The sequence below is a fragment of the Dermacentor silvarum genome, chromosome 1 (genome assembly GCF_013339745.2).
Source record: "Dermacentor silvarum isolate Dsil-2018 chromosome 1, BIME_Dsil_1.4, whole genome shotgun sequence".
In the NCBI taxonomy this organism is placed as follows: Eukaryota; Metazoa; Arthropoda; class Arachnida; order Ixodida; family Ixodidae; genus Dermacentor; species Dermacentor silvarum.
In genome coordinates this window covers 89,388,278-89,409,752 of record NC_051154.1, presented here as the reverse complement: position 1 = coordinate 89,409,752, position 21,475 = coordinate 89,388,278, and the positions used below count along the sequence as shown (strand labels likewise).

General features: G+C 45.7%; 1 protein-coding gene across 2 annotated transcripts in view; it reads right to left on the bottom strand.

Moving 5' to 3' along the window:
* Positions 1 to 21,475, bottom strand: part of LOC119432000 (serine/threonine-protein kinase PRP4 homolog) — a 111,924-nt gene that overhangs the window by 57,251 nt on the left and 33,198 nt on the right. For both annotated transcript variants that reach the window (XM_037699455.2, XM_037699469.2), the window contains exons 6-7: positions 13,629 to 13,713; positions 4,160 to 4,264 (exon numbers count right to left, since the gene is read on the bottom strand). In XM_037699455.2, coding sequence (XP_037555383.1) covers positions 4,160 to 4,264; positions 13,629 to 13,713 — 190 coding nt within the window. The remainder of the gene's footprint in view (positions 1 to 4,159; positions 4,265 to 13,628; positions 13,714 to 21,475) is intronic.

Below are 21,475 nucleotides of genomic sequence, written 5' to 3'. Positions count from 1 at the left end.
ATCTCTCCAATGCTATTCACTGCATGCTTAGAAGAAGTATTCAAGCCCTTAGACTGGGAAAGCTTTGGAGTGAGAATCAACAGCGAATATCAGCAACCTTCGGTTTGCAGATGACATTGTCCTATTCAGCAACAATGGGGACGAATTACAGCAAATGATTGAGGACCTTAACCGAGAAAGTGTAAGAGTGGGGTTGAAGATGAATATGCTGAAGACAAAGATAATGTTGAATAGCCTGGCCAGGGAACAAGAATTCAGGATCGCCAGTCAGCCTCTAGAGTCTACAAAAGAGTATGTCTATCTAGGTCAATTACTCACAGGTCCTGATCATGAGAAGGAAATTTACAGAAGAATAAAATTGGGTTGGAGTGCATACGGCATGTAGGCATTACCAAATCCTGACTGGGAGATTACCACTGTCGTTGAAAAGAAAAGTGTACAATCATTGCATTTTACCGGTGCTAACATATGGGGCAGAAACTTGGAGGTTAACAAAGAAGCTCGAGAACGAGTTAAGGACCGCACAAAGAGCGATGGAACGAAAAATGTTAGGCCTAACGTTAAGAGACAGGAAGAGAGCGGTGTGCATCAGAGAACAAACGAGATAGCCGATATTCTAGTTGACATTAGGCGGAAAAAGTGGAGCTGAGCAGGCCATGTAATGTAACTGGTGGACCATTAGGGTTACAGAATGAATACGAAGAGAAGGGAAGCGCAGTCGAGGACGGCAGAAAACTAGGTGGAGTGATGAACTTAGGAAATTCGCAGGCGCAAGTTGGAATCACCTAGTGCAAGACAGGGGTAATTGGAGATGGCAGGGAGAGGCCTTCGTCCTGCAGTGGACATAAATATAAGCTGATGATGATATATTTTGAGCGCTTCTCTCATATACAAGGCTAATAAACTGCTTTTGTTGGAAGTTTTTGCGTATTGTATGATTAGCTGCCACCAAACAGTGAAACCTCGTTAATACGCACCCGCTTAATGTGTAATTGCGGTTTAAACGTAGTCGCGAAGATTCCCCCACCCAGCCCCCATTGAACCCCATTGACCGTTTAAGCCATAGTCACTCATTGCCCACCAAACAGTTAGGGCGTACTATTTTTCTTTCTTGTTCTACGCGCACAGGCACAAAATTGGCAAAATATCATGTGTGCAGATGTTCGATTCTCGAGTTCGAAGATGCCGTTGTCGCAGCAAGGCCACCACGGTGGCAAGTGAAGATCACCGATTTTTTGCTGCCTACCCGCAAATAAAGCCTGTATGAGTTCCTTTCTGGCCGGTAAGTAGCCGCTAAACTGGCACTGGCAGTTAATTCGCACATTGTCTAGTGTGTACCTAAACGTTGTTCCCGGCCGACTACGTATTAACGAGGTTTCACTATTTCAGAAGAGCTCACTTACCAATGTTGTAGCTGCTATAGATTTGTCATTGCTAGCTATGACAACTTGTCACTAATTTCTTTGCTGAAATACTTGCGTTTCTTGTGCATAATAGTTATGCATCTCAATCCCCAAATATTGTCAATTGTACGCTGTTGTCTGTAAAACTTCTGTAATTTTACATCTCATTTATTCGTTACTGTTTGAATAATCTTTAGTAATACTATATTTCTTATTGACTAGTGTTGTTATACTAACCAAAAGTATTGTACTCCAAATTGCATGTGAATTTTGCAATACCTAATGTACGACTTTTCTACTGTATCATGCAATATGAGCTGTCTGTGTAAAACTGTAATACAATGCTCACCAGCTTAGGTCTCGCTGAGACTGGCAATATCGCAAATAAGAATTTAAATAATTATGCAACATTTTCTTTCTTTTCACTTGTTAAGATCGAAGGTGTTTTAAATGTTTTAAGTTCTAAGTTAAGTGTTCAAGTTTTAAGTGATCTGCGTTTTTATTCTAACTCTAAAAGAAACCTGCGTTTCGAATTTCAAAAGGAATTACGTACATCCGGTAGTATGACTATCATACTATCGCTGACTATCGTCTGCTGAAACTCGGCCACGCCCACCTGCCTAGAAATGAAACTTTGGCCATGCTGCTTATCAGTTTCGTAGCCGTCAAGTCTCGCTAATTTCTATTAGTTTTGAGCACTCCACTAGCATCGAAGCACGCGAACTTAAGGTCAGACCAGACAGACGCTTGCCAGCGCGCGCTTACTCCTGGCCGTTCCTGGCTACACACCTTGGCAGACTCCACTTCGTATTGAGCTATATTGCGCAAAATGCACAATTTGGCTACTACAGCCGAACCCACTTCTTATGATCCCAGATATAACAATCTATCGGTTATGAAGAACACATTTCAGTGCACTTACGATTACAAGGCCCTGCTATTGAAGCTGGTTCCAGATATAACGAACGTTTTTTAAATCGCCGTACTGTTACAACGAACCCTTCAAACCTGGTTACAGTAAAAATAACTCGCAAGTACCAAAGCAAGGAAGCACGACCAAACTGGGCACACGGCCGTGCGCGCCCCGCTTCAGTTCAATTGTGACGATGATACAGCCTTCAAGATAAGCGCACAAATTTCGGAAGCCGCAAAGAAGGTCACACGCTTTCAAGGCATGCCTCCAGGGAACAGGCATACAGCATCTACACCATAAACAGCATGGCGCGGAGAGTGCACTGACGTGAGCACCGGTGCGATATTGGATGCCACGATGGCGTCAATCTCGTTTTTGTGCAATTGTCCGTCTGGCACCACGTGCATTACGCCTGTTTTAACGATTTGGAACGACCATCTATGCCCTTCCATCATGGAAACAACGGCCGCTCAAGCGTTCCAGTCAACGCGGCCCGAATCAGCGAGAACGCTGCACCACACACTGCTGCCATGCAACATCGTAAAGGCTCAACGGTTACTATGCCGTTATCAGGAGATCACGGTTCAACGGCGCTTCATTTGGGCGTTGCTGATTACCGATAACGGTTTGGCTTTCAAACATCGCATTTTTTTCACCCAAAGCAACATAGATAACGTAAATTTACGGCTCTTGTGTGGCTGACGCGCAGCCGTAATGCTGAGACCACCATGTCCGATACCTTCGCAGAATGGCGGAATGCCGCAGTAGTTTTAAGTTTATGCTCCCGGCCAATTAGAACACTTCGCTCTCTTGTGCAGAATACAGTCATGTCCCACTGGTAGTAAAATATATCACAAGCTCTCAAAAAATGGCGGCTGTGCTTGCAGTTTCGAAATGTACGATGCCGCATTTCGTTCTTTAGATGGACATTTTTAACGCAAGTTTGCAGCTAGGTGCGGGAACGCACTGGGAACAAAAATGACACTGAAAATCTGGTTTTCGGACCAATGTGCTACCGATTGTAACTGCCGCCGCCGGATTCAATGCAGTTAATTTTTGAGCGTTTTTAAGAGCGAGATCATATTGATATAACCACTTTTCACGGACTATCAAGTCTGTTATAAACGGGTTCGACTGTATAACTACGGATATAACGACCACTTTTCGTGGAACTATCGAGGTCGTTATGAATGGGTTCGACTGTATCCGTTTTTAGCTACTATCCGACCAATGGACACTATCTGTTGGTCAAGCTGGTGCAGGACAGAGCTGGTCCACATCACATAGCATGGCCAGACTGGTGCACAGCATGTGCGCACTCCAGCCCTGTCGTGCAGTTAACCACTATAGTTGCATGTAGCTGCGTCTGCAGCGTAGCGTAGAAATCGCAGCCGCTGCGGGATACCACAACGAGCCCACTCGCTGAGCTTGCTGCGGCTCGCTGAGGACAATAGCGCACTTCAGTTGGGATCTGTAGGTGACATGACTCAAGGCCCAAGAGCCAACATCTGAGGAACAGGTAGTCTGCTTCCCAAGTTGCACATCCTTGAGGTGTGTCACCATCATAGTCGAAGCTCGTTACATTAGGAATCCTTTCAATGCAAGTCCCAGAATGCGGCATCCATTGCTTAGCCCATCTGCATGCTGCAGACATACTCGCATTAGCAAACATGAAGTTTGTCCGTCCTCCATAATTGTGATTGTCATGAGTAAGCGTGAAAGTAATTATGGATGTTCTTACCTAGTATCCAAGTAATTCTAATGGAACTTGAATGCTTCTTTTGGCAAAAAAAAAATAATTCAGGCTATAAGAGTATAATGTTACAAACTTAATAAATCTCACCATGTTATCAATGGTCACAGAATCTGGAGTGTGGGTCCCACTACCACGTGAATGCATTGGAGATGAAAATCCACTGCTTTCAACTTGGTTCTCAACACCCAATCTCTGGAAAAGATGACATGGGAATGCTGAATGCTGTTAATAATAAGCACAAAAAGAGTGGTCTTTAACATTCACGTTAGCTTTCGCACACAGCACATACCTCAAAGCACCAAATAAGTGCAATCCACTTACAATGATAACATACATAACAATGTAACAAGTGTCACAATCAGTTGCTTTGGCATTACCCCATACAATGCACTGAACCATTTAGGTTCCCAACACTTATACCCCAGTCGGATGGGTAAATTTAGTGCCACTTTAAGCTAGTGCATTTCATCGTGGCAAGTGCATACCTGTCAACATGTGAACATTAAAATTAGTGAAATCCCTGGACACATCAAGAGGGAGGGAGAGAGAAAAATACTTTTTTTAACTTTTTTTTTTAGTGATAACTTCTTGAGGGACACATTCACATTTCATTCACAATCTTCTAGCTTGAGACGCAGCACACAAGCAGTAGAAAACTTGGAACAGTAGTGACTTAGTAGCAACACATTGCATTTAGATAACAGCAACATTACCAGCAAAATTTCTGCAGCTAATTTCACCTTGTTGGGTAGCTTACTTGAACCAAGTAACCCTCGGACATACTTTCCCCATCAGAAAACTTCCAACAGAAAGTTGGGTGACCGAGGAGCTAATCTATTTTTCAAACAAAATTTATTATGGCGATAGCAATTATACGAACACTTCAAGCAGATTTCAGCTGTCGGCGTCGCCGTCGGCGTGAGGTTCCGTATAAAGTCGAAGGGCGATAAAATCGTCGCCGCGCACCGTATGTGCGACTGAAAGCGCGCGTGGGGCGCGCACTATCACGGAGAGCGAACGCACGGCGGAAAGCAAACGCGACTTTCGTGGCGCGAAATGCCGTGGTGGTGGGCGACGCTTTGCTGCGGCACCAAATGCGTATCTTGCAACCGGGCACAAGGGGAACTGGCAACGCAATCTCCCACACGAAAGGAGCAAAGCGGGAAGGTAGCGCGGGAGGGAGGGGGCGGGGGGGGGGGGGGGGGGGCGGCTTCTACTCTGCCAACAAATGCGTTGATGTACTTTGCGCTTTGTTCTTTATTCTGTTTGCGCCGGTACGGGCTGCCGATGTTGTCCCGCGCGCCGTATCTTGCAAGCAATCTCCACACGACTCTGACCTTTGTATGCGCTGTGCATTCGGCCGCTCAGCTTCCGTTGAAGCGATAGACTGCACGAACCTTCGCTCGCTGCGGTGGCTGTGCTTGCTGCCAGCGTTTTGACAGTACAGTATAGACCACTTATAACGTAACCGCTTATAGTGCAGGACCGGATATAGCGCGGTCTTTTCAGACTCCCATTAATTTTCCCAGCACTCCATGTATACACGTATCGCTTATAGTGCAGTTGCGGGAAACGAAATACCGGTTACAGTGCGGCTGCCTGGGAGTACGGAAGTCAACGGAGACGGCGAACGCTCCCCTCAAACGGCCGCCCCAAGGAGTGCTCGAGGAAGAAAGAGAGACGAAGTGGAGGAGAAGGGCACGTGGTGCAAACGAACAGCCAGTGAGGCTGAAACCAGAATCTTCAGTGCGAGTCGTGAATTATCACGGCGCGCATAGCGAGCGAGGGCCACGAAACTACCAACGCCGGCCAAAGCGCGCTTCACGATAACGGCAGTAAACGAAACTTCAGGCAGCGGGCGGCGCCGGCACAGCACGGCGAAGGGCGCACGCGGACACCGTGGAATGTGAGGAGGAGGGCGACAGGGAAGCGTATTTCGCCTCGACAACTCCGCCGCTTCGGTGGCTCCCCTCGCCCTCCCTCGTAGCTCCCTCACTTTCGACTGTCACCGTGCGCGCCCGCCGGCCGGCCCGGCGCCAGCTCCCTGAAGTTTCGTTTTCTGCCGTTATCGGGAAGCGGGCGTTTGCCGGCGTGGGCAGTTTCGTTGGCCGGCCTGGGACAGCGCCGCTGCTTCCCGCTTCGTCGTAGCCGCAGCGCGCCAGGTCAACACGCGACTAGAAAGCAGAGAAAGCATAAAGGAGAAAGAAGGGTTCACTGCCATTTTCTACGCGTGGCTACGGTAGCGTGGCTGAGACGTCAGCACGTACACGCATGTTCCGGCGCAACGCAGAATCGGCGACCTTGCCATTTGAGAGAGGGTGCAATTTCCGCCGCGTTTTTTTTTTCTTTCTTTTTTTTGTTTTGTTCCCGCGCGACATTGAGCTCCTAAGCTTTTACTCTATGGTGGTGCCGGAGCAATGCCGGTCGGAGGCGCCACCACGTGATTTGGTTCGAATTAACGAGATTCGACTGTACATTGAATGCAAGCGTTCTAGCTGCATTCCTCGACTGTTGCACACGCGTGGCGGCGCGGTGCACATGTTTTGCCTATGTGCGGGCCTTGAAAATTATTGCTTTGGTTATAGTGCGGCACCGCTTATAGGGCGGATATTCACGACTCCGGCGACTTAACGTTATAAGCGGTCTACACTGTAGTTGTCTGCAGTCATCGAGTGTGATCTATTCATGTGTGCTTGTGCGCGCTGACACCACGCTTCTTAATTCAGTTAGTAAGTGAATGTGTCCAACTTTACGCAGCCGATAAAACTACTATCCCTACTCCGAATAGCTCTCTGCTAATTTGCTATCGCAATTGATGCTTCGCCTTTCGGGCGAAACAGCGACATTTTTTTTTATATATACCTTGACACAACAATCATGAAGTCGTAAAACAGGCCCAAATTTGTAAACTTTATGAATAATTTTGGAGGATTGACAAGTATGTAAGTGTCACTTTGGTGGTGATGCTAGACGAAAAAGGAAAGTGTCACTTAGAATTGATGGCAATGTCAACCGGTAAATCAGTTGCTACAGTATATATTCGTTATTTTAGCCATTATTTCCAAAATAACATCAACACGATCAATCCTCACTATTGAAAACAAGATGGCATTGCATCCAAGACCCGAGCAATGCGCTGCACGTTTGGATGTGCTAAGAATGGCCAAAGCGTCGACGCCTAAAAAAATCATGAGCCATTCCACTCTGTGAAGGTGGATGACCAGCGAAGCTGTTTAGCACACGACACAGAGGTGACACAGAATGGGGAGACCGCATATAGTCCTGTCTGCCGAGGAGCAACGCGCCTACGAAGAGCAACAGCAGTAACAGAGGCGAGAATGCAATCGTCGCCGGGAGTGTGCACTACACGCGGCCTCTCCATTACAATGAGAGAAGTGAAATTCAAAATGGAGCATGGAACGTTGTCTTATATACATGCGCAACGGTGCCGCCACCCAGGGGAGAGCGGCAGGAAACTAGGCACGCAAGAAGTTGGAACGCCGACAAAGAGAGGGGGGTGCGAACCAGGCGCGTAGCCAGGGGGGGGGGGGGCTGATGGGGCTTCAGCCCCCCCAGAAATTTTTTCGTGCTGTCGTGCACCACCAACCAAAACAACCACCGGCGCCAGGAATCATTGTGGATTTTGTCTACAATGTCTTTTTGATGCTCGAAAAGACATTTCGGCGCGCAAATTGCGAACTTGGGCTGGATTTCGTGGCACGCCCATGCACCTGAAGTCGCATAACATAAGGAGCCCCAGCCGAGCATAAAGTTTCAAGGGCTTTTCGATAGCGAGCGGGCACGTCGCGGCATCTTGCAGCGGCCCCGGGATCTACGGAGCGCATGGATTTCAATTCCGAAACTTGATGGGTATGAAGTTCTCATAAACTTTTGACGTGAAAGGTGCACTGACACTTCCAAAGGCGTGCTTCTGATTTTTAATTCTGGAACTTTGTGGGTTTAATGTTCTCATAAACTTGGGCCAACGCGCACTCGAACGCGCGTATCTAAGCCGTTCCAGAAATGGAAGCACGCGCTCGCAATCTTCCACACACACGAAAATATTAAATATCACCGTGACTGTCAGCTGCCAGCTTGCATCTGATAATTTTCTCCAAACATTTTCAGGAAGCGCGCCCAATGTGATCGATCAGCTGGGCCAGGGCAGGCAAATTAAAATAAGAGAAAACAAAAGAAATTTCACGGCCTATTAAATTTGAGACAGTTATTTTTTGCGGGTGGCAAGGTCTGGCTCTCCGTGGCGATAGGGACACTGGTCCTATGGATTTAAGCAAAGCCCCCGCTGAAAATACTGGTATTTCCAGAGCGCTTCTTCGCATGTGAGCTGATTGTGGAGATACATATCTGAAGAACCATTTGGAAAGTTGCCCCAGTAATGCCTCGTATTTAAACTAGATGTACAAAACCAAATTACAGAAATTTGTGGTGAAATTATCAAAGAAAGCCTAGATGCAAAAGTGAACACTGTAGGCTGCTTCTCCGTACTTGCTGAAGAAACGACGGATATTGCTGGATTCGAACAGCTTACTGTTTGTGCAAGGTACCTAAACAAAGACGTCAAAGATATCGAATGAAGAAAGGAAGGAAGGAAGGAAGGAAAATAAGAGGTGAAAGGCAGAGAGGTTAACCAGGTTAAGTGTCCGGTTGGCTACTCTGCACAGGGGGATGGGGTAAGGGCAGAAAAAATTAGAAAAAGAGAGAAGATTAAAAAGAAAAGAAAAAGAAACGTATCAGTCCGCACATTCTATAGTTTTTCACTAAGTCTTGCTTATTTTAAAAAGCGTACGAGCGCTTTTAAAGCAGTTCGTTCTGATGTCGGCTGGGACCAGGGACCAAGAATTCTGGCTTCCGTAAGGGGACGGCTGTCTATCTTGTCGAGCGTGGTGCTGAGGAAACGATATCAAAGAAGTGTGTTTAGGTTTTAGCACAGGAATAGATGCCCTCCCTCATTGAGACTGCAGGTTATAAGTACATGTGTACAAACTGCTGCAGATTTTAGTCACCCTTCCAGTGCCACTGCCAGCGCAGAGAGAATTTCAAACATGAGATTACTAAAAAACCACTTGCGCTCTACAATGTCTGAGGAACGCATGGTTATGCTGGCGCTTCTATTCGCCCACAGAGACGTCGCCATCAACGTGTCCGAAGTTACTGAACGCTTCACTAAACTTCCCCGCCGAGTGAAGTTTATCGTTTAGAAGATAGCCAAGCAGCAAAAACCAATGCATGTAAAATATCTGTTCCTTGACGTTCCTATATAATCTCATAATTATGAAAACGTATGACTGTTCATTAGCTTTTAAAACCACAGAAATTTTCACCATTTATTGTAACAGCATGGTTATCAAAATTATCATGCGAATACAAAAATTATGGAGACATCAATAACCAATTTTGACCGACCTTGCTCATTGAAAGCCCGGCACACGCGGCGTTTCCCAAAAATGCACTCGGATGTTGGGTAAATCAACTTGCAGCATCATCTGCGGCTTTCGTTTGTCCTTTTCTTTCCTCTTTAGCTACATGCTTTTACTTCTTTTTTGAAACGAAACAATACCCTTCTTTATTTTGGGTGCAGAATAATCGTTGCCGCTGTGCAGGCAGTTAAAATACGCATTTTCGTATTGATTTCTGCATTCCTTTTCTATTATTCTAGCCACATTGTGCTGCCGCGACCACAGCATGGCCTAAACGCATATCACGAATTCTGTTATCATAGTTTTGTTCCTGCCTGGATCGTCTGTCTTTATACTCGTATTCATGAAGTTTACTATCTGTGACTGCGCAACATGTTTATTTGTCTTGATTGACATTATATACAGTGAAGTTTCCTTAGATACATAGATTTATTGCAGATTTATTCATATATTTAAATATCTTGTTCCGAGGTTTTGTGTATACAAGCAGCGAACTTGGTTTCCAGCGACGCTTTCTTGCCCTTTATCGCATTTGTATATTCCATTCTATCTTCGCATTTCTAATGTATATTTTGCAGAACTTATTATATGCAGTTGAAAAATTTAAGAAATTTCACTAATCAACTTTTCAAACTAATTACTACTTTAAGCCACATAGTAAATTGCCATTTACAAATTGAGGCCAGTGAATTCTCAAGGCTAGGAAGATATTTTGAAACAAGCACTAGTTTTGAGATAAGCACCGTCAAACGCATTAAAAATGTACAGCTGTTCCACATACTTTTTTTGCAAAACATCTTATGCAATAAAGTACAAAAATAACTGGAACACCCAAAAATATTGTTGCACATTTTGGAAACAACTCTGAACTGGTGTCATTCTCAAAATTTGTTCCAAGTGAATATGCCTTGCACACTCTCACCACCCACAATTTGTAAATTTAAGCATGTGCCATAAAGCAATTAGTTTAACCACATACTTTTTTTGTAAAACATCTTATGCAATAAAGTACAAAAATAACTGGAACATCCAAAAATATTGTTGCACATTTTGGAAACAACTCTGAACTAGTGTCATTCTCAAAATTTGTTCCAAGTGAATATGCCTTGCACACTCTCACCACCCACAATTTGTAAATTTAAGCATGTGCCATAAAGCAATTAGTTTAAAGGCTAATTAGCAAAATTTTGGTACTACAGTCGAATCCCCCTACAATGAATGCCGCTACACCGCAATTTCCACCACAACGAAGATTTTCTGATTGCCCATCAGCTGCCCATAGAAAGTAATACAAAAAAAAGCTCCATAACGAAGGTATTTTATTCGGTATTTCCACTTCAACGAACTTTTCGAAAATGAAACTGGGACTGAATTGAAATTGGAACTGCTGAGTAATCAAATTAAAGGCCCTTCCAAAGCTGCGACAATCGTATGTCCGCTCAAACGAGGTTTTCACGAACGAAATCAAGTTCTAAGTACCGATTTACGCCACTGCAATCCATAGCCACGCGTGGTCATCACGCGCCTGCACGAGACTGCACGGGATCACCACAATTGCTGCTGTTTTCTATGGTGTGTGTCCGGTCAAAATGGCTACGTCAACGAAGAAGCGTAAATTTCTCTCTCTCGAGAAGGCAGAATGGTCACCGAGGCAGAAAGCGGAAGGAAAATATTTCGCAGTTTCGCCCGAAAGGCGAAGCATCAATTGCGATAGCAGATTACTAGACAGCTATACGAACTAAGGATCGTAGTTTTATCGGCTGTATAAACTTGTAAACATTCACTTACTAACTAAATTACCAAGCACGGTGTCACGTGCGCACAGGTAAACATGAACACATCTCGCTCGATGACCACGGAAACTCGGTGTCAACACACTGGAATGAGAACGCGCGGCAATAGCAGTGAGCTAATTGACCTGCATGCCGTCTCTCGCTTCAACGCGAACTAAACGTCAAAAGCACAGCGCACACGACTCTACCGGCACTAGTTGCACTTTGCCCACATCGCAGATCACTTTGAAGATGAGGCCCGCGCGGGAGCGCACTTCGTCCACGGCGCAGATTGCTTTCAAGATACGGCGGCCGTGCTGCATCCGCTGTTGTCAACATGATATCAACAAAATAGAGAGCATGGCGAGTGTCAAGTTCAGGTGATGCTAACGTCTCGTCGTCCGGGGCAAACGACAACCAGCTAGACTGCTTTGAAAGTAATGGATCCTTTTGACCTCATCTTAAAAGTTATCAGAGCCCACGAGAATGACACTGCGATGGCTCTTTTAACGGACTGTGAGACTCGCATAACGCCTTTGCTTGCCGTGAAGCGTAAGAAATCCAGGCTGACAGACTTCTGGAAATAAAACTTTCGGTAAGCGCAAGCTTGCAAAGTTTGCTGACTTTGTCATAAATATGCAATGAAATTGTGATAATTCAAACCACTTCATTGCAACGGTGCATGTGCTGCAAAATGAGTGTTTCGAGACCGGCCGGGCACGCGTTTTGAGTTAGGCGTCGGCCGCAATGTACAAAAATGCTGTAACAGCGACGCGAAATGCATTCTCTCTTGAAGTTGACACTTTATTGACCGCCTTCGGTACGTCTCAACCTTTGCCCCCACGCCTTCGCGAAGATTTCCCGGACGATGGTTTCAGTTTCGTTCGCGGCTTTGCCGTTTGGCGTACGTATATACATACTAATTTCGCGTCAACGAAGTTCCGCCACAACGAAATTTTTCGTGTGTCCCGTGAATTTCGTTGTAGCGGGACTCGAACGTAATAGTTGATTATGCATTTAAATTTCTCGTGCAAATAATGTCCGCCTCTTAGATTAATCCAACTGAAAGAGTAGAATTGTGCTACTTGCCCTAGGCGATTTTTAAAAATTATGTTAACTCTTTCCGTATGGCGTGCATTGGGCATTGTTAGCCCGCTATTGCTGGTTTGAAACGTCACTTTCGAGACCTTCTGCGGAACTCACAGACACACTGCGCTATCGGGCATGAAGGAGAACTATATTTTAGTTTTCTAAGCAGTTCACTTTTTTCCCGCGAGGCGGTGATTTTTGAACGCACTCCGAAGTTTCGCGATCATCAAAGTAGAAAGCAAAAAGAGACGCCTACTTCTGCAGCCCTTAAGGGAGCACAGCGCAGAACGCGCGTTTGTTCTCCGCCGTGCGTTCACTCCCCGTGAAAGCGCGCGTCCCTCGCGCCCTTTCACTCGCACATACAGCGTTCGGCGGCGCGTGGCGACGATTTCATCTCCATTGACGTCATACGGAACCTCACGGCGACGGCGACGCCGACGGCAGAAATCTGCTTTTGAGTGTCCATATAATTGCTATCGCAATAAAATGGCCGCCCGCTATCAATGGTTTGAAATGCCGCTTTCTAGACCTTCCGCACCACTCACGGACACACTGCGCCAACGGGCGTGAAGGAGGAGAACTATATTTTTATTTCTAAGCAGTTTGCCTTTTTCCTGCCAGGCGGTAATTTTTGAACACGCTCTGAATTTTCACGATCGACGGCCACCTCCGAGAGCAGCCCGCGCGCTTCAAAAGATTGCAGATCTCGTGATTCCGCTGCGTCTGCGGCTGATTTTATCGATGAATCGAGCAGCAGCGAGTCTGGGGATGCTGCTTTTTCGTTAGACTGACTCTGAGAGTGACGACGCAAATCAGCCTGGAAAATCGAAGGCCACAGCCCAGCACGCCCAACTGTAGTGCTTGCATTTCAATTTTCGTAGCGCAATACCTGTTCAATGAAAAATGTTGATCAATTTGATCCCACAATAATGACTTTGGCAATTTATATCTTTTTTATGACATACATCTCATTAATAAATCTTTTATGCGTGAAAAGTGCATTTATTCTGCTTTTTGTTTATGTATTACATAAAATACTGAGTGCAGTAGTTCCTTCAGAAAAAAGATCTGGCTTAACCTACAAAATACACCTATTTTCCCTATGGTAGGGAAAGAGTTAACATTAAAAAATAACGCCTTATATACCTACATAAAGGTACCACACCATGAATATCCAGAGCTGCATGTGAAAGCCCAGCTGCAATGACTTACACATTAAAGATGTCAAGCAGAACTTTAAACCACTGTTGACCATACCTTAAGCAGTTCCTGCCGTTGCTGCCGTTGCCGTTCAATCACCTTCTCTTCATCTTCATCCTCCTCGATTTCGATGTCATCAATTCTATTAAAAATCAAAGAATGTTAAATGCCAAGTTGCAAAAATGCAAAGCAAATAAAATACAAAGAACAATGTTGTAAATTAAAGGTAGGATACATTGCTCTTGGATGATCCTGGCAAACTTGGAATAAAAAGATTTCAAGCAGCGCGCAAAGTTTTACTAGCATGAACTGCTGCCAGTGATTGTAACTACAGTCAAATCCTTTGAGAACAATGTGAACGCAAAAAGATTTGTGTAATTTATCCAGTGCTTTTGCCAAGCTGAAGATGCACATAATTTTGTTTTGTTATGCACAGGTTCAGCAAGTACCGAACAGCTAAAAACACACACAAAGCTTAATGTGCACGATGCACTTGCTGTTTGACCTATACTTAACATTTTTGCATCCAGTTCCTTTACCTTTAATCAAAAGAAGATAATGCCAAATGTTCATCAAATTAAATTTTGTAGAAAAACAAATTATTAACCTCAAGAAATTTGTAAGCACGCTTCAGTTTCATCATTCGTCATAGAGCAATATAAGCATTCTTGAACAATAATGCCTCTGTAAACAGCCCAGACAACGGGCGGGAATGAAATAAATACTTCTCTCTTTCTCTCTATAAACAGGGTGCATCTAAAAAGCATGCCTGCCAAGTTCTAAGAAACTAAATCCGGGAGATCTTCCAACCGAGGGGGGGGGGGGGGGTCAGGCAGTTACACCCCCCCTCCCGGACGTCTATATTTTCAAGTACTGACAGGATAACTTCCTTACCAGTTTATTTGCAGATTTGCAAGTGACCACATGCACATCAATGTCTCACTTTTGCAAGCATTTCGTTGTTGCTAATTTTGTCTTCAAAAACTCCTTAAAATTTAATTAAATTATCAGGTCTTATGTCCCACAACCACCATCTGATTCTGAGGCACGCCATAGTGGGGAACTCCGGATTAATTTCGACCAGCTGGGGTTCTTTAACGTGCACCCAATGAACGGCACAAGGGCGTTTTTGCATTTCGCCCCAACTAAATGCGGCCGCTACGACCGAGATTTGATCCCGCGAACTCGTGCTTAGCAGTGCAATGCCAAAGCCACTAAGCAACCACGGCGGGTGTTCAAAAATTCTTCAGAGAATGTTCTTCAGAGAACTTTCATATTTTGCGAGGACGAGATTCCCAGCATCTTAGACAAGCGACACATCGACGAGCGGCACTGCGTCCTCGTATTTTTCCTGATGTTAAATTGCCGCTCGCACTCTGCATTGCGCTGTGGTATCAACAAAATACCCAGTCTCACCTCGGCTAAGCACTCCATTAAAAATACTTGAAGATACTTTGCACTAGCGCTCCTTGCTTTTTTAAAGCCATAACTGACCGTAGGCCTACGCAATGCCAGAGCGGCAGACGCAGAGGAGAACGATGGAGAGTCGAGTGTTGCTAGCTGGGGAACGCGGCATTCACTCGCTCGCTCGCGACTAGGGCCACTAGGGCACTCAACAACCCTGTCAGCGTAAGGAGCGGCTCCCCGGTTAACGAAATAGCACATGTATAGGGTTTCCCTACTACTTTTTTAACAATGTTTTTCGCGATTAACTTCCAACTGGATTGGATTGGGTAGGATTCTTTTTGCCAATGTGGCCTGACAAAGTGCTGGACACGCATAGAAACGGGACACAAGTGCGATTTCCGGGAGATTTTCCTGTTAACCGTACAACCGGGAGAAATAGTTGAAATCCGGGAGTCTCCCAGCCGGGTAATCCGGGAGACTCGGCAGGTATGAAAAAGGAGCTACGGCAGCAGTATACCCAAGAATTAGGGCATCAAGTGGTATACAGGAGCATAGCAGCAACTTGATACATAGCAAGTTCCATAAACAAGGATTGACACTGCTTTTTAATAGCTTTATCAGCAGCCTGACCCTTCTTTTTTGCATCCTGTAGTTCAGGCTATAAACACCCTACAAAAGTTGTCAAAGTAGGCTGACAATCATACCATATTTATTCGCATAATTACCGCACTTTTTTTCCCCTAAAGATATGCGCAAAGTTGGGGGGTGCATTCATTATGTGGGGTAAAATTTTGAGTGATTTTTTTTCCACTGTTACCTCTAAAAAAGTTGCAGTTTTGCCCGAAAGGCGAACCATCGATTGCAATAGCAAATGCGTAGACAGCTACACGAAGTAAGGATAATACTTTTATCGGCCTTATAAATAGCAAATATTCGCTAACTATGTAAATTAACAAGCATGGTGTCAGCGCGCACAGGCAAACATGAACGCATCACACTCAATGACCGCAGAAACTCGCTGTCAAAACGTTGGCGTGAGGAAGTGTGGCAGTAACAGCGAGCGAAGTGACCTTCGTGCTGTCTATCGTTGAACGCAAACCGAGTGGCAAGAACAGAGCACGCACGAAGGTATAAGACGCCGTCGCACTTAGACTCAGCCCCCGACACAGAGCACTATCAAGATAGGGCACGCCTGGCTGCGCAATGCACAGCTGCTGTGCCACCCCCCTCCCTCCCCCCGGTGCCATGCGCACAACGGAATACGGCGAGTTTCCTCGCCGCTTTCCTCCCTGGAGATTGAGGCGCGATCGTCGACGCCGATGGCAAAAATTCACCTGGAGTGTCCATATAATTGCTATCGCAATAAAAGTAAAAGACACATGGTACGATTCGGTGTCCGATACGGCGTCCGACACAATCGTACCTGCCGGACACCTCATCAGTCGGCGAATCTTACCGTGTCTCTCCTTCTTCATGGCAGCAAGTTCAGGGTGCATTCATTATGTGAGGAAAAGAAAAAACACTTCTTTATTAGAAAAGTTGGGGATGCGTTCATTATGCGAGTAAATACGGTATTGAAAGCACCTAGTTATACACACTATGACACGTTACAATACTGTGTACGGATATTTTTTGGCATCATTCTGAACAGAGCACTACTTCCAATCCGAGTGCTTTTTCCATCACCCACTGTTTTGAGCTTTACAAAGCCTTTAACCCTTTATGGACGAGTGTTGCTACAGACAACGGCAAAAAAATTTTCTTGCAGAGTTTCAGTATTGAGTACAGAGTTCCTGGTTAAATGTCTTCAGCCAACACTGAATGACGAGCAGCAAGCATCATTTGTTGGTTTAGAGCAGGAACACAGAATGAGAAAGAAGTTCGGCACGCGGCTCGTTTTCTTTTGAAAGCAAGGTCAAAGGAGACAGAGCAATACGAGATATCTGGCTGCAGTGGTGTGACACACGTAATGTAAAGCAAATGCAATGTATATGGTTTACATGTGACGACAGCTGTCTGCACAAGTTCCAAACGAAGCTATAAGTGGCTTGGAGTAAAGCCTGCTTCCCAGTTTTCTGCCTTGTGTTGCCCCTTGTGTTGCCTTGTTCTGCCTTGTGTCAGAAAAATATTTTTTCTTTTCATTGAACATGCATATTTTCTGTGTATTTTGCACACTGAGAAAATTTTTACAAATTTCGAGGATTTATGTCTCGTTCTAGACCCTTTCAGTGTCACCGACAAACCGGCGCATTTCGGCATTTATGTCCTGCCGTGCCACTGACGTACCCCATACAATCTCCACTCTCTCCAGTCGGATGTGTGCAGTAACACGAAGTTGGTGAGCTCCGAGGTAGTTCCACCATCTGCTTTGTATTTTTAGAAGCATATTTTCTCATCTCCCTGGGTTTGCTAAGTTTGGGTTTTTGTCAGTGTGCTGTACATTATGCCTCTTCGTGGCCGTGGTTGTGCCACGCAGAGCACACAACCGCAGATGGGAGGGATGGCTCCCGGCCTTCGTACAATGCTACCATGACAATTCTCCATTCAAATATCGCGCTGTAGCAGAAGGCTACCACTTTTGAGTGTTTCTGCTATCTGTTGTACGTTTACATTAGGTCTTTTCAACTTTAATTTTTGCCCTGACACGACAGCACTACCATGGAAGCGAGTGCGTCAAAGCAAAACTAGGTAGGACTCAGGCAGGGTTCGTACACAATATTTGGTTGAAAATTCAAGGACATTTCAAGGATTTCAATGATGCAAAAAGGCAGAATTCAAGGAGTGTTAACGTAATTTTATTTCCTCACATGACTTGGGAAAGGAGCCCTATTTTCGCATTAATTTCTCTTTCAAGAGCTGTTATCTCCGCTTCTTTTTCTTTGGCTGTTCGACGGAAACGGTTGGCCTTGACAAGTCAGGTCATTTTTTGCTTTGGCGTCTTCCGAAAAGCGATCCGCTGACTCCTGCAAGCACTTCAGAGTTTTTTGGTGCTTTGTTTTCTTCCCTTGCTTGCTCTGTAGCTCTAGCTCGAGTTCTTTTCTCTTCAAGGTTACCTGCTGTGCTGCAGCTTGCTTCTTCTGTTCGTCCATGTATAACGCATACCTATGCCTGGCTTGGCGCAATGATGACTTCAGTTCTTTCGACAGTGGAACGTTAAGCAGCCCACCGTGGGTTTTCACGGCCTCGCAGATGACTTGTTGTGAGATATACAAGAGCTCTGCCATATTTTCGACCGCGATCTGCTTGTTTACCCTGAAACCTCTTTCTACTGAAGCTTGCCCATGGCTAAGCAAGAGAAGGCCCTTCAGTACTTCCCATATCAGCGAGAACGCCGGGTTATGCTTCAAAGGGCGCACGAAGAAAATGTCAAGGCGTTCATGGTCTCTTTCATAGCTTTGCAGTTCATGCCTTTTTTCTTGGCAGAACTGAATGTACTGTACAGACACAATCTCTCTCTTGTGCTCAGAAAGAAGCATGCTGTCAATTAAACAGTTAAGAACAACTTTCAGCTTCCCAAGGCATATTTCTGTCTTCAACATCTCTCTGGGGTCGAAACATCACAACCCTCGAACCAGAGGGTACCCAAGACGACTTTCTCTCCACAATTTTCAGGATCATGTTCAAAATGAACTTCCGACGCTAGCCCCTAAATTCAAAAACACACTTGGTACTCGCTTTTGCGCTCTTTAAGATCTTCACAGCCACACAACCAACGTCCACCTTCTGAAGTGATGTGTAATTGGCAGTATCATGAACATCAATTCGCAGCAGTTTCGCGATGCTCGTAGCTTCTGTCAATACCGAGCGCTTCACGAACCTTGCAAGGAGGCTCCTCAAGACAGTTTCAAGCTCTCTCGCTAAAAAAAAATGTCTTTGGAGAATCATTCTAAAAAACAGTCAAGAAAGGCTGCACAACCATTGCAACGTTTAGGGAAAAGTGCAGTTTCGCAAGTGCAAGCTGGTCCTTTAGAAAAGCACTGACGTTCTCATACGCTCCGCATTTCGGCAAGGGTAGCCTATGGTCGCTCACTGCTTTGGTGTAGTGCCTCAAATGCTCCCACATAGCCAGAGCTCTTTCCAGTACTGGCACATTCTTGACCCAACGGTGGGGTACGAAAGGAAGTGGAAACAGCTTGCTCCCTGTTTCTTCCACAAAATCTTCACGGCGGGCTGATGCATCATAGAAGAGTGAGAATAAGCTTGACAGAAAGGTGTCAACTGGCCAGCTTGTCGCATGCATTCCTGCTTTGTAAGCATTATGCACTGTGTGCAAGCCACATGAACCAATATCCAAGCACTGAACTTGGAAGTCATTCTTCAGGTGCTGCTGCAACTTGAAAAGACTCCAGTTGACATTCAGGCCGTCCATCGAGAGCTGCACAATCCTGCTCAGGGGAAAGGACGAGAGTGTTTTCGCCAACTTCTGCATAAGGTCGTCCGCTGTGCTGTGACCCATGAATGTCGAAGTCAGATATCTGGTTGTGACCTCACAAGTGTTCCACAATCTGACGTGAACATCAAGCTGTTTTCTTTGCAGGTATTCATTCAAGGTTTCGTCAAAAAGCACAACAATATTGTCAGACTTCTCCATTATTTTTTGTACTTGCGAAGTGAAAAATGGGCGCAGACCGTGGCACGCAACATACGCACATTTTTTCTCAGAGCAAGTGAAGCTTCTCGCGACCTCGCTATTCGGAAACCTCTTTTGTAATAGCTGGGAAATGGATCCACTGGAGCTGCAGAAGTAGTGTGACGACACAACTTTCATCGTCCACAAAGTCTCGGCTTCGATCACGGAATGATGCTTTCTGCAGTCTTCGTCAAGTGTCGCAGCCCGAGAGGAAGTTGCCATGCTTTCACGTTGACAAGCAGCCTCGGACGTCAGATTTGCCGCTTGCATGAAACTTGCGACGGATGAGCAGCCCTCACCTGCTGCAGCTTTCAATCGGTGCTTCGTGCCTTTCTGGTGGCTCTTCCAAGGCAGATTTCCCCATCGTTGCAATGTCGACCGTCTTCTGACATATTGCGCACTTTGCTCGATAAGGATCGCTTGGTTCCGGTCTCACCCAGTGACGATAGTCCGTATGTTGCAGCCACACAGGCTGGAACTTGCACTTCCCGCCTGGTATCTTGTCAAAGGAAACACACAACGCAAACGCGAACTTCACTGAAATGGCGCACACGAGGCCGACAGACGGCCCCCGACTATAGTGCCTAAAAGAGCACTTACTAAGGTGCCGAGCGCAGGTGTCATGGTAGCACAGAGTGTGAAGCCTGCCGCCGCCGGCCACTTGGTGCGCTGCACTACAAGACTGCCAGACCCCCCCCCCCCATTCTGAGACATGGGCGGACTTCAGGCAAGACACGACGCGAGTCTCCCCATTTGCCCGGCGATCTGCTACTTTTATGGTCTTCTCCCAATCCGCGATACGTTCGGGGTCTGCGGACGCACTGGGTAATGAGACGAGCCGTTTCTTCCCGCGTATTTGTCTGGGAAATCGCGGTTTCACAACCTGCTTAAAGTTTCTTTAGACAGATGAGCACACACATAGACGCAAAACACCCACTCACAAGAAGAAAAGACCTCAACGAAAGCGGCAGCAAGGCGCGAAATGAACAACGCATTGCAATCGACGCGTAACAATCAACGCATCGCAAACGAACGCGAGTCGAACGCCGCACAGTTTAGCATGGTGCCGACAGGCATCACCGTCTGGTGGCCCGCGGCGGCAGGCATCACTGCCCGTGACACCGTCCTGAGTTGGAGACGCTCAGTGGATGGCACCACTAGAGTATATTCTAGGCACTATATGCCAACCGACCGAGCGATATGCCTCGCATTGGATTGGATTCGATTTCCAATGCATATTAGTTGCCAGATGACATAGGGACTACGGGATTTAAAACCAAAACTTCCTGATGTTGCCCTTTAGTCAACACAGCTTGTTTTCATGGGCATTTGTAAGTGAAAGGACCTTTAAAATCAGCGTGACTTGCGGAGGTACGTCGTCAATTTTCTCTAGTGGAACAAATCCCATGAGATTTTCAAGGATTACAAGGAGCTCACGGGTATTCAAGTAGTTTCAAGGGCCCTTGAACTTATACTGTCAATATCAAAGATATTCAAGGATTTCAAGGGGCTGTGCGAACCCTGGGTAGGAGATACAAAACGAAGCTAGGAATTTGAAGAACCTGGTAGGAGTACATTTGCAACCCTCCATGTCATTTATTCCCTTCTGCATAACCAAAAACAAAAAATATGTTCATTTTACAATATCCAAGAAAAATATATGCAGATCCCACACGCTGTGGGAATCGATGCGAGCGAAGCTTTCTATGCTGTTTGCTTTGATCGACAATAATTAGCGGTGATGTTGATGGCGAATGTGTAATTTCTTCAGTATTTAGTCCAATACTAAGGTAGTGAGTTGATGTTAAACGTTACCTTGCGTGCACCACTGCTGTTTGGCTGCGCAGTACACATAAGACACAGGGAG